We start from the raw sequence: 14011 nt of genomic DNA on the forward strand, positions 1-14011 counted from the left end.
GGATATTTATAATATGAGCAACACAAATTTGAGAGTGTGTATTCTAAAGGATTTATCCCAAACTATATAGGAATAGCACTTCAGCTTTTGAACAATGACTATGCATTCTTTCCCAGCTATCCTCTGCTCATTTCATATATTTCCATTTTTGCAATAAGTGAAATCAAGGATTTACAGGAGACATTTCTAGTAATGACTTTTCCTTGATTCATCTGTCCCAGGTGATAGACGTTAAAAACTAAAATCCACAGATGATTATTTAGTTCAAGACTGGACCATGATATTTTCTGATTGTGATATTGAATCATATTGCAAAGGCAACCTTAATTCTGACATTTCCTCTATCTACTTTGTACTCTCAACATATAACTAAAGCAGAGGGTTTTTCAGAAAATGGAAAGAAGAAGCAAGAAATACAGTTTTCATGTCTTTCAGTTTAATATATTCAGCTCAATCATCATACAGCAGTCCAGAACTTTCAGATCTAGTGCAATATGTAACCCTACAACACAAATGTAACTGTAGGAACATATTGTCAATGTAAATCAGTCATTATAGGGTGACAGGCTTCAGAAATAGTTTAAGAAACAGTTAATAGCAGACAAGTCATGCCAAATGTCAGGACTCTTTGTGTTCATATTGGACTCTTTCCAATATTGGAAGGAGGCTTTCCTTTCACCATAAACTCTCTTTTCTGTGTCCGCCTTGCTATGTATCCCTGTGTATCTGTCCCAGTTCCTTCTTCTTTCTTCCTCCTCCCTCCAATCCCACCTTTTGTCAATTGCTAATGTAACACTTTTCCTTGCTCTACATTACATTACTCTTCTTTTTCCCCCAACTTCACATTCTTCCATCATTCTCTTCTAACTTAGTTTCATGCCACTCTGATTATTTCCTTAATTACAAGCTCTTTCTCTCTCCATGACCCCCTGGTTCTGTCTGACCCTTCCTGTTGCCTCCTCCCCTTACCCAGTCATTTCAAGAGCTGCATTGACATTCCCTGTTATCAGCCTTCCCTGTTGCAAACCCCATCTCCATCTGTAGTGTCTGCTTCCCTTGTCTCCCTGGTCAGGCTCACATTCCCTACTGGTTTCAGTACATTTCTGTTTCTTTTCTTTATGTGTACCTGCCTGGATATCAGGGAGGGAAGCACTGAGAGCATTTTGTTCCAGTTTCAGTATTTAGCATGACAATTGTAGGCAGGAGTGAGGAGAAAGAATTGCAGGGAAAGAACCACTTCATTCCTGAAGCACTGGAATAAAGCATGCTCAGTACACATAGGGCCCTTTATCTTCAAAATTCTACAAAAGCTTTCCAGTGGTTGAAACATTTTCCAGTACTTTCTTGGAACAAAGACCATATTGTCACAATTATACAAAATTTCAATTGTGTCATTTTATTTGTAAATGATATTTTGTATACTTTGCTATGCACCATAGAAGAAATATTATATACACATATATATTATATTCTATTATACAGTATATCCCACAATTAAACATATAATACCACCTCTTGCATCTTTCAGGTTCTGGGGAAAAAATTCTTACTAGGGAAATTCTTTCTTATTCCTCTCAAAAATATATCAGTGTCTCAGTATCTAAGCATGCCTGGGGTAATAGTCTTTTTATCCACAATCATTTTTCAATTTACTGTGTTGAGCATGCTATGTAGTTTTATAACTAAGCAAACAAAGGTGGGAAAGCTTCGGTGCTCTGTAGGGAAGTGATATAATTGAAATACAAAGTGTAATTTCAGCATTTAAGAAAAATTATGCAAGAAAATCATAATTAAAACTAAAGATTTTGTTTACTATTTATTATAAATAAATTGATACTTGTCAACTTGAAGTTATATCTAATGTTGCTATTTTTAAGTATCACTTTGAAGAGTAAGGAATAGAACTAATTTAAGCGTAGAGGATAATTACATTTGTCAATAAGGGGGTATGTTCTGTTCTATTTTTTCATCATGTAGCACTCATTTAGATTCACTTTTAGTGCATGTAAAGTCTTTTGTAAAATGGGAGCAATAATAAAAGGAATTTGAATACAAGTCTATAAAAAGAAGCAATGCAGGGTATTTTAGGGTGTTGTTTGAGTTTTTTAAATACTGAGTAGGTAACAGTTTGCTGCAATATCCATAAAATGTTAAAAAATAGTCATAATAAATAATTCAAATTTGGGTCTCGTATGTACTTATGTATTTTTTTGAGCAATAGAAAGAGATAATAAGCTATTAGGAACTGGTGAAGACACTGGTTTTAAATGTTTTCTTTGCTTCTGTTTTAAATAATAATAAAGCAGATTATCCTCTTCTCCATACATATTGTAGGTTCACTAGATGCCTATGCCTAGCTCCCAATCCGGTTTCCCAAGACCCCCTCATCCCACACAAAAAGGTACCATACAAAGATAATGTTTGACTTTTATATACTGTTTTGTTAACAGACCTCTTACTAAGCACTAGAACAATGACATTTACTGCCGCTTTTACTTTCTTATTTACGCTGAATTTTCTTCTCCATCTGGTTACTTACCATGTATTTGCCTGCCTACATTATTATGTTTTCTTTTCCCCTATATATCCCACATTCCCAATTTTCTATCTCCCAGTAGTTTCCCTCCCCAGTCCTGTATCTTCATTTTCATTCTATTTAAACACCAATCATACACATCATCTAAAATCCTCTAAAAGTATTCTAGTTCTGCACCATCTTCACCGTTGACTGTTCTTTCCTTGTCATGTTCCTGTAATGTGTTCCTTTTGCCAAATTGCTCACAAATGGTTTTGTGCTGTTGTCCCAAAGCTATTGTTGGTAAGAAGAGGAAGATTAATCAAATTTCCCCTCTTTCATGCTGCTATTTTTGGCCTTTTCCATTTATTTAAATTACTATCAATTGCCTCAGTTTGTACCTTTTCTGCTTTCTTCCAAATAATTTCCAACTTCTGCATGCTGTCATTCCAGCTGCTCCTGAAATCAGCTCTATCATTTTCTCCCAAATCTTCTTACCCTGCTCAGTTCCCTGAATTCTCAGTTCTATTTTTTTTACTCCAAATGTTTGTTTTTGTTGCAAGAGGCCCTTTGCAGTTTCTGTGTTCTCAAAGTTCTTCCATCCTGCTCACTCTCAGTCAGTTCTTTCCTCAGCTGTGCATTCTCCTCTAGCAGAAAATTTATCCTCCTTGTCCATTGGTCAGATTTTCACACCTCAGTTCCTTACTCTGCTGCAAGTATTATTTTTTTCTTCTAGCACATTATCAGCCATTCTTCAAATGTGTCTGTTATCTACTCTCTCTGTCCCTCAGCAAAAGGAACTTACACTTTCTAAGCCCTTTCCCACCAACATCTTCCTTTCTTTAGTTCTCCACCTCTCCTCCAGGCTCATATTAACAGTTCAGTTAAGTATAATGCTGAGTGGTTTCAGTTTATACCTTCCTGGTGTAAGAAAAAGACCCACTCAGCTACCATGCTCACAAAACCTTCCAGGGCTATCTGTCTTTTTTCCCTCCTAGAGAGGACAAGGCAGGAAGTAGAGATGTTGACTAGATCCAGGAATAGAGAAAGAAAATAGCAGCAACTCAGCACACTGCTCATCTTTGAGGTTCCTTTGCAGGCTGCTGAACAAGAACAAGAAAGAAATTATGATTTAAATTTGCCCATTGCAAGTGTGCATTTCGCTGCCCAAATATTAGGGGGAAGCTGCCCTGTAGTTGCCCTCCACATTAATAAAAATTGCTTATCTACAGCTTTAGTCTTTTGCCCTGAAACATAACCTAAATTGTTTCTGCATTGGTTTGAAACTTACTTAATCTATTTTTCAACAAGCAAAATCCCCATAATAATCAAAGCAACTGATAGTCTTTGATTCTTGCTTCTTATATTTGTGGTTGAAAGATGGTTATCTGAAGGACTTCCACAATGAAAAGGAACTTTTGGTGGTTCTGTGAAGCTTCTGCACACAGTTCTATTTCTGATATATAAATCTTGGACAAAAGCATGTGGAAATATGTGATGATATTTTTTATAAGATCAAAAACTTTATTGGAAAAGGCCATTATCAAGGCTGTGAAGTCAAGCATTCCAAAATTAGGAAATGGTAGAATTAAGGTTGTCTTCCGCACCTTTGTTCAACTGTCTGTGTATGTGTCATGATACGATCTTTAATTATGTGATTAGATACTGTGTTTTTCACAGTACCTTGTCTCATTCAGTGCGGGGGACAAAAATATAGGTGAATAAAGGGATATCTATCCAATATTTTCTTCCATCTTCAGTGGTCAGTGTGTCTTGTAATGCTTTATGTAATACTTGGTTTATGGATAATATTTCCATAATTAGACATCATGCATTAGAGAATAGTTGTAAATTACTATATAAATTACTTCCATATATTAAATCTTAATTTTGGCATTTCCTAACAGCTGAGGGCTTTGCTTCACTAATGTCTTAGGTAACCTCTCCTAGGGCCGTCTTCTTAACAAGTAAACTACAAAGTCAGAAATTTCACTGTGAGACAACATCTGAAACCATATGGAATTGAATTTTAAAATTCACAATGATAAAGCTAACCAAGCAACTGATAAACTGTAATACCATAATATGAGCAGTGTGGCCTAAGAAATGACCATTTTGCTCTGGCAGTTTTACAACTACTTGCTGAGATAAAGACAATTTTGGGATATATTTCGTGCTCTTGGGCACAGAATCTTCCTTTCATTTTTCTTGCAACCTGTATCACCTGTAACAGTGTCTCCATCAAGCTTTCTTTTTCTTGGCTCACCTTCATCTCTGGGTTTTCTATCACCGTTAATAACAACTACCAAATTTTCTTGATCTTTTTTTCCTCACACCTTCAACGACAAGTTTCTTTCCATATCCAGTCATAATTCCAGCCCCAAAAGTTTTGACTTCTTCTGCCTAATACTCTTGCTAATCAAGATCCTGATGTCTTGATACTGACTCATAACATTCTGTCTATATGGCTCATGTCTAGTCACTCACCACGACTTTTCCTTCTAAGAAACCTCTGAAAATATGACTTTGCTTGACTTTCTTGCCCCGTGTTCTGTCTCCCCTCTTTCCTTGTACTTTCAACTACTGGGTTCTGTTCTTGTCTATTAATGTAAATAATTCAGTCCCCCAGCTTCAGTTGCAGTTATTGTCAGCCAGTCACTTTCAGTACTTTATTTCTCAATGTCTTCCAGTGCCCTGGTTTCTATGTTTCTATGTATGTATTTAGCCAGTCTCAGTCACTCCCTCAGTCACATTTTCTGTCCTTATTTCCAATTTTGATCACATCAGACTTGTCCTAATTTCTGAAAATCTTGAGTATTTTTATGAGTTCATGTTTTTAGACTCAGAGAAGATTACTGTTGGCTGCTGATTGTAGAGAGGGTACATTTTCCAGTGCATGGCTACTCTCAAATTAACTAATGATATTTTATAAATAGTTATCAATATACTCAAATGACAGAACATGTATTTCTTTTCCAGAGATATCACTATTCTTTGCAGCACATTTAACATATGTCTTCTCTTTTGTCTTTTCTTAATTTATTTTCTGCATGATATTGACTGTGATGACCAGTGCTAAGTATATTTCCTTTATCTTTAGAGTCCTTTCAAGAATTGCATCTTTCCCTTAGAGCTTCTGTCTCCTATCTCTGCATTTCTGTCTGTTCCTTTCCACGTCCCCCTTTATCAAAAGAATGATTCCATTTTGCATCCATAGCTGCCTAAGGACGAGGTCATCCATCTGTATAATGCCATGTAAAACAATGGCCATATGTTCTCTAAAGTATTAATTGATTGAACCTAAGTAAAGCACATGATTCTTTATACATTTTACCAAGATTTTTCTTGCCTTTTTTTCCTTATTAAAACTCTTGGAACTGCTAAATGTCTCTCTATATGTATCAACTTGTAAATTCTGCATTTTTATTCAATTGACACTTGCTCGTTAGTTATGCTGGTTTTATCAACACTTAGTAAGTACTATGGATTTGTTGTTACTCATTTATTATTGCATGGGACTTCTAGCAGAAAGGTGTTTGGGTTTAGTATAGAGCCAGAATTCTCAAATGAATGTATCAGGTCATTTGCAGAATGAAAATACATTTTCATTTTCGCATGTGATATTCCCTCTTCTCTGTCGACCCATTTCAACACTGTTTCAGCTTCCCCTCTATTGCTGCTTTCTCATTTTCCTTCCACCTCTGTTTCACCTCCTCCCCTGCCAAGTACTGCTTCTGAATATCCCAAATATTTCTTAATATGTCACTTCCTTGACCTGCAAGGCAATGTGTGTCTATGATCTGGAGCCATGTGGCTGCTGGCTGACTAGGAGGTGCATGCATTCTGAGGGATCAGTGACAAGCCAGGAGATATGCATTTTCTGCTGGACATCTTGTTGCTGCCTCTTGGCAGCTGGGCAAATCAAACAGTACATGATGCTTCTCAGCAGCTGAAGGGCCAAACAAATGGTTTTTCAAACTGCAAGAGACCCACAGCCCACCTGTTGTACAGGCCTGCTATAAAGGTTGAACATTTCAGCAGGGAAAAGAAGTCAGGAGCTGGAAACAAAGCTGTCAGAAGCCTGGAAGGCAAAGGGATTTTTTTTCTAGATATGTTGAATAACTGCCCAAGGAAACATCTGCTACTTAGCTAGGCTGTTTATGGAAACAAACAGCTGACTATTCTAGACCCATAGAAATATAGAAAGGTTCTGTAAAGCAGCAGTGACAAAACAGTGGACTGACTTGTTTGGAGATGAACATTTCTGTGATTTTTAGACCACTTAGCCTGTTATTTCATTAGGCTGAATTAAAAAAGCAAAAACAAAAACAAACCAAACCAAAAAGGAAATTAAAAAAACCCAAAAAACAAACAAGCAAAAAACCTAATCATTTAAATTTAATTTGCCAATAAAAATTCTTTTATTCAGTTTAAGAGTCAAGAAGCACTTTGAAGGTCTGCCAATGTGAAATAACATGTCTTGTGAAAATGTGACTTTCAGCTATCTGATGGATAGATTTTGCATTTTTCTTTTTTACCTGTCTCATTTTCAGGTTTCTTCATTAAATTTTCCATTTTTAAGATTTCTAAAGATCAGTAAGACAACTGGTTTCAGTCTCTACAGTTTTGGTTAACTGCAGGCATAGGACAAGACTGTCTCTGCAATGTGACTGTTGTCCTTTGGGTTATTCTAGCACTTCTCTAGGTAAGAGTAGTTATTTGAGGTAACAGAAACATGTGGGAAAGACAACAGAATGGAGCAAAGCCATTGTAGTGACCCACTGGGGAGTGATAGCTGCTGTTTTGTTATTGATTCTTCTCTGCATGCCAGAGTTTGACAAACAAATTGATGCATTGGTGAAAACATATGCACATGCACTGTTCAATTATAGAAGCTAAAGGATAGTGTGCTTTCTGCATTGCTCTTCTCTTTAGTCTTTCTTATGCGCAAAAGAAAATTTATTTTCAGACCTAGTGATGGTCTTAATGGTGAGACACCGTTAAAATATTGGTGTCTAACCCTCAGTGACATTTAGTGGAGCTGCCTTAGCAACTCCCTTTGGATAGTCCACCTGATTCTATTTTATTTTTGTTCAGTCTTCATAAAATATTTGCTGGTTCAACATTGTTTTTATTTGCAGTAACACATAATGCTTCATTTTCCTTTTGATTAGTGCCTTAAACTTCAGCTGCTTTTTGACTTCACTGTGTAACACCTTGTATTAATGTCAGGGTCATGCACTTATTATTCATGTGAACAGTGCTATTCACTTCAATGAAATTACATACATAATAATAAATAACAACATTAATCTGTGTGCACCACCTTGAATTTCATTACTGTTGCAGAAGATACATCTCTGAAAATAGGTTCTCTTAATTTTTATACATTTTAGAAAGAGCTTGGCTCTCTCTATGCACACTAATTTTAACATTTTATTTTATTTCCCCTAAGCCTCACTAGCTTTACCAGCTCACAAGTTTTAAAGACACTTGTTTTACTGATTTTTTTTTTGGCTTGACAGACTATCCAATATAGTTTAGCTTTTAAACCTAGATTCTATTGTAGACATTTAAAACATCTCTTGCTAGTTCATCCGTCTTTTACCTGGAATACTTGATGAGGAAACAGACGTTAAAGATTTATTTTGTTTCATATTTCATTGACCATGGATAAATACTGAAATTATCTTACAATGCATGGAAACCAAACAGCAATAAGTAAGTTCCCTATCCACCTGCCCAGGAGTCAGCACTTTGGCAGGTTTTCAACCCAAGCTAATCAATTAAAGACAACATTGATTAACTTAAACAGAAGGTGATATTGATTGCAGGCAGTAACCTATAAATAGACAATTGTTTCATAGTGTTCATAGGTCATTGTTAGCTACACCTTTAAACTTCAAGGTACATAATCCTATTACCTATTACCCAAAAAGCAAAGGAAAGGCACAGAGTGAATATACAGTTATATATATGTTGCAAAGTACTCTTATTCAACTCTCTCATTCAACATATACTCTTACATAAAAAATTTCACATTTTATTTGAAATTGCTATCTATTGCAATTTACATCTCATTTTATAGCTGTGTGAATATGGAGCTGATGGAAATCAGATATGTTCCTGACTTTTCTACTGAGATGAATGGTTAATCAATCAGATCTTCTTCCAACATGGTGCTTTAGTTCACTTTTAAAGAAACTGTATGTAAAATTAATGACTAAGCATGAACAGAGTCATGGGAAAATTCAGGACAATATGAATACTAAAAAGACCCCACATTGTGCTCCAGAGGCTTTATATAGAATTGTTTTGACTTTCATTTTCATTCATCCTACATGTTCATCTTATTCAAAGAGGGAAGGATAGGATAGATGAATTCTTACTTAATAGACTTCTGGGGTCACCCCAGTTGTTTTGCTACCTGGGAATGATGGGCACTGCAAGCCATCATCCTAGGTATTTTTGTTTCCCAGAAGTACTCTGTTCCCTTCATCTTCTCCCTCAGAAGGTGACTGAAACCTGATCAGGCAGGTAGAATATATATTTCTAGTATAGTCTCATCAGCTAAAAAATAAATAACATTTTCCCTTTTAGAGAAAGAACTAAAAGGCTTGATTTTTTTATAAACCAGGATGAAAAATGGATTAAAACAACATTGTTTCAGTCAAACAGTATTTCTATAGCCTACCATGAAACGGGTATAAATCAAGTGGATTTCTAGTTCATTCACAGCTGAACTATAATGTGGAATGTTCTGAGGTTGGTTGTGGAGCTAGACCTGCTGGCTGTAAGCTGTTTATCAGTATTTGCCTATACAGATAGGCAATGTGTAGAGAGCTGTCTCTTTTTCTTATGTTCTTATTCCCCCCACCACATTTACTACATCATAGACAAGTGCTGGAAAGTAACATCATATCATGTCATGTTAAGATATGTCATAAAGAGGATTGTTTCTTGGCATTAGTTTTTTAAGCTCTATAAAGATTTAAAATTTCCTGATGTTTGTGTATTATACCCATATAAAGGAATTTCATCTTTCAGTATTAGTGTGGCATTCTTCTATTAAATCCTTAAGACCTCACCATCAACAGATGTCAAAATATTTAATGATTTGGGATTTTTCTAATAGATGCACTTCCCCTGTGACTTCTGTGAAGAATGAGGGAGACAACTCTTACACCAAAATAACAGTAATATTTTTCAGTTCTTCTGAAAATGCTGTGCTTTGGAGAACTAGTAATGTAGACTAGTAGCCAGGAAGTTACTTTATCCATTTAGCACACATAGGAGGAAATCTATTAGACAGGGAAATCCATATGTCCTTCCTGAAAGGTGCTACAGCTTGAGTAGGTAAAAAGAAGCACCCAATCCAGATAATATTTCAAATCTTGAATTTCAAGTTAATTGAGACTTAAACCATTAAATACAAATGGTCACCATCCTATTCAGTGGCCATTTTTGACTATCAGCCACCATCTGCATCAAAGAAGAAAAAATTTCTAAGCAAGCCATGTGAGCTAATCTACCAAGGCAGGTCATAATCAATTTTCTATCTTATCCCTGCATGTCTGAACCTCTGAAATGAGGTTTTCAGAGAGAAGTTAAGATATTCTTATCTTAACATTAATTCTTGCACTATTTTAAAAGTTATTTGCTTGTCCATAAGTAGATGACTTGTGCTATTTGAGGTGCTGCAGTGCATCTGTGAGATCTGCATCATGCTTCCAGAAAATCCAGGCCTTTCTGGAGCAGCAGCTGGAAGCAGCCTTACAGGATGTGGAAGTCTGACTCAAATCATAGCAGATATTGAACCAAACCCCTTTTGAATGCCTTTGAACATACAACATTCATTTAGAATGCCTTTGAACATACAACATTCTACACTTGGGTTATATTAAATGAAAATTCATAGTTTATTGTGTATATATTGAATAAAATATATATTTATCACTGTGTTAATTCTAAAGGGAAGGCCTATGCCACTCCTATCATTTTTACACGCAAACATTCATGAGATAATTTCTCTAGATCTTGCTCCCCTGTTATTTGTGGACTAGCTTGTTTTTAACATAGCATTTGACTGAGACAGGAAAAAGTCAAGTAGGTAGAAAAAGTTGTGGGTATTTTTAAAATTATTTTTAAAGAATTCCAAACGGACTGACTTTCAGGAGGATCTGATAATATTTACCATGTGTGACTCAAAATGAGCTCTTTGGCCAAATAGATAAGTGGTCCTGGATATGGCAGCCCTGAACTTTGCTAATGTGTTAATACATTAGCATATTCTCATACTTTCTCTGTTCTTTGGAATATCTTTGACTTCTTATCTGTACATTCAATATTAAAATCTTTTCATAGCTACCTACTTTTCCTTTTTGATTTGAAACAAACAATTCATTTTGGCCATGAAGCTTGCAAGAGCAATCATATTTTAAAAATAGGTAAAGAAGCAAAGTTGGTCTTTAGCAGACATTCAACAGAGTGTATTTATTAAGTTTTTAATTCCTTTCAACTGCTAGTGTAAATAAGTATATTGAAACAAAACAAAATCAGGCATCAAGCTGAAGGAAAGGGTGTTTGTGCATAATAGTTCTGATAAACTATAAGGACAGATTATTCATGGGAAAACACTAATTTTTTAACTCTTAAAAAATTAGTTAGTCCAAAATCACTTTGTTAAATTTTGGTTATTTATTTTCAGAGGACATTAAACTGTTATAATGTTTCTGCATGAATTTAAGTTTTAGTAAATAGATACTTACTTTTTATTTGTGCTACTGATTCCAATTTGCAGCCTTGTGGCTGTCTCAGATAAATTGTTTTGAGCTATGCCAAGAGTAACTGGAAATCTACTAGAAATGTTTTCATTGTAATATCTGAACAACTTTGCAGTCTTTAATGGATTTAGTCTTCACATCAGGAAATACTCCTGTGATGCAGAACAAAGCAATTATCTTTATATATAGAGGGGCTAAGGAGCTTGATCATGAATATATCAGAAATCTGTGGTATAGCAGAGACTGAGCCTAAATATTGCAAGAGTTCAAGATTTTATTCTGCCCTTCATGTTTTGCCCTCCCTTTTATATATTCTGTCATGCTTTCTCATTGTACAGACATATGGAAAACTAGATGGAATTTACCAACTTGAATATCAGTGGCAGGATTTATGTCCCAAAACTCCATGCTAGCAGAATACAAGGAGCACATCATCTGTGCCTGCTCTGCACTTGCTCAGACTGATGGCTAACCTCTGTGAATATCAGGGTAATGACAAAGTGCACCTGGTCTAAGTATTTTCAAGTATTTTCTTTGTTAGACAAAGCTTTGAAAATACAATAACATATGCTGCCTACCATTATTTGATTATGACTTGATTTTGTATGAGTGCTAGTCATATACCAAGTTGACCCTGTGTATTTATCTTTTGTAAAAAAGAGCTGACATAAATTCTAGATTCTGGTACTTCTACATAAATATAACCAGTTTGGTTAAAACACCTTGCATAATGACATTTCAAAGGTTTGAAGGTACAGTAGTGGAGAATGGATTATTTAATTACTGTAGGTTCTATCAGCTTCCTAACCCAAAGTTGCACTGAACTTTTTTTCTTCAGCTTTCTTGTGTACACAGAAGCTCAATACCTGCTATACTTTTACTCATAGAAGTAAAAATAAACCAGTATGAGCTTTTTGTGTTTCAGGAGCTGAAAGCCTGTGTGCATTACTGCACCATCCTTTTAATGTTTCAGTCAAAACCACAAAGATGTAACATTTAATTGAATCTGAGCCATCAATTGCAAATCTGTCCACAAGTGTGTTATGGCAGCAGCGGAGTTTTATGTGAAAAAGTATTTTAATGCATTTCTTTTAAAAGGTAAACTGATCTCTTGCCAGCAGTGGGGCAAGAGTATTCATTAAATCTTTTGTTACTATCATCCCTACCTATGTCGCCTACAACAGTATTGAAATTACTGTCCCATTCATGGCCAGGTAAACTAAAGTTATTGAAGGAATGTAACCAAATAATATCACTTAAAACTTTACACAAATACTGAGGGGAGATGATGACTATGAGATGTTAGTGACTGTGCTGGTAAGTGCTTTTGATTTATATGGGAAGTTATATATGTCCATGAACCTGTATTCTCATCACATTATGGATTCAGGCAGCATTCTTGATCTCAGGTCTTTCTGTCAGACTCATCTGCAAATCCAGGCTTCAGACCTAAAGTGCTGTAGTGAGTTCATCTTGTAAGCATTGCATGAGGGTCTTCTTAAATGTGGACAGCACTGTGAGGATGCTTATTTGGAAGTATCACTCCAATTTGAAGCATTTTGATAAGGAGTAATGCACAAGGTGAAGGGTAAGGCAAAACCTTTCAAGTATTGTGTTTCTACTTGTTAAAAGGGAAGAGCCAGTGAAGGAATTAGAAGAGAGTGACAATTCAAAGAAGCAGACTAGGAAAATATTTTTGCCATACAAATTTGTTTATACAACTGAGACAGAAACTTTAGTAGGTGAGATATGAGGAGAAACATCATGTGAATTTATAGCTAGAAAGAGGGATAGGAGAATGAGGGGCAGAGACTTTTTTGAGAATAAATTTAGACACTGTGTTGTAATGAAGAGTCAGAAGTTACAAACAAACAGGATAGTTTGATTTTGAACTTTACTGACAGACAAGATTAAAAGAGTAGTTCATAGTGACTAAGAGTAGTAGTAGTGGGGAAGATGAGGAGGAATCTGAAGAGGTGAATGATTAACAGCTCTGTTTTCTCAAACTAAGATTGTCAGAGCAGCGACACATGCACACAGAGGATCAGAAAAGCAGACTGAGGTTTTATGTCAGACAGAAGGGAACAGACCTGGAGTACAAAGGGCTGTGTCAATTGTCAACATGGATATGGTGACTGAAATTCAGTTTATGGATTAGACTAGTCAGATACAAAGTATGGGGAGAGAGACAGTGTGAGAAAGATTGTAGCCCTCAGAAATTAAAACAGAAAGTTGAGAAAGAAGTAAAAAATGTAAAACTGAGAAAGAAGTTAGCAATGTGGAGGGAGAATAAGAAGATCCCAACAAAGGGTAAACAGCATTTGAATGCCAAAAGATTTTTAGGAAATGCTAGACTAGAATCTACCCGATACGATATGTTAGTTCTAATATTTGTTTGTATAGAAATCATTAACACAGACACATTTAATAAAAGTTTCAATAGATCAGCTGACTAGCAACAGAAATAATGGTCAAGGAAGAAGGCACTTCCCAGAATTTTGCAAGAATTGTGTTCATTCATCCACATATTTGACACTTCCTTAGCCAATTAGGAACATGCACATACTGCATCCATGTTGTTAAGCAGTATGTAGCTGTAGGAAGGTTTCATACATTTTAACTTTTTATCAGTACGTCCCTAAAGACATTAGGATTTTTATAATGAATCATTACAGTGTGAGTTCTAGACATTTTATTGGGTAATTTTGCTAAA

At 35.6% G+C, this 14011-nt stretch overlaps 1 protein-coding gene across 6 annotated transcripts in view; it reads left to right on the plus strand.

Moving 5' to 3' along the window:
• DACH1 (dachshund family transcription factor 1) overlaps positions 1-14011 on the plus strand; it is a 352403-nt gene that overhangs the window by 317823 nt on the left and 20569 nt on the right. For 2 of the 6 annotated variants that reach the window (XM_071431094.1, XM_071431097.1), the window contains one exon: positions 2335-2401. The exons of the other annotated variants lie outside the window; for them this stretch is intronic. In XM_071431094.1, the coding sequence (XP_071287195.1) occupies positions 2335-2357 (23 nt within the window). In that variant the 3' untranslated portion in view covers positions 2358-2401. The remainder of the gene's footprint in view (positions 1-2334; positions 2402-14011) is intronic. 6 annotated transcript variants of the gene reach the window in all.

The sequence above is a fragment of the Agelaius tricolor genome, unplaced genomic scaffold (assembly GCF_023055355.1).
Source record: "Agelaius tricolor isolate 1412-34295 unplaced genomic scaffold, bAgeTri1.0.p SCAF_7, whole genome shotgun sequence".
NCBI classification, from domain to species: Eukaryota; Metazoa; Chordata; class Aves; order Passeriformes; family Icteridae; genus Agelaius; species Agelaius tricolor.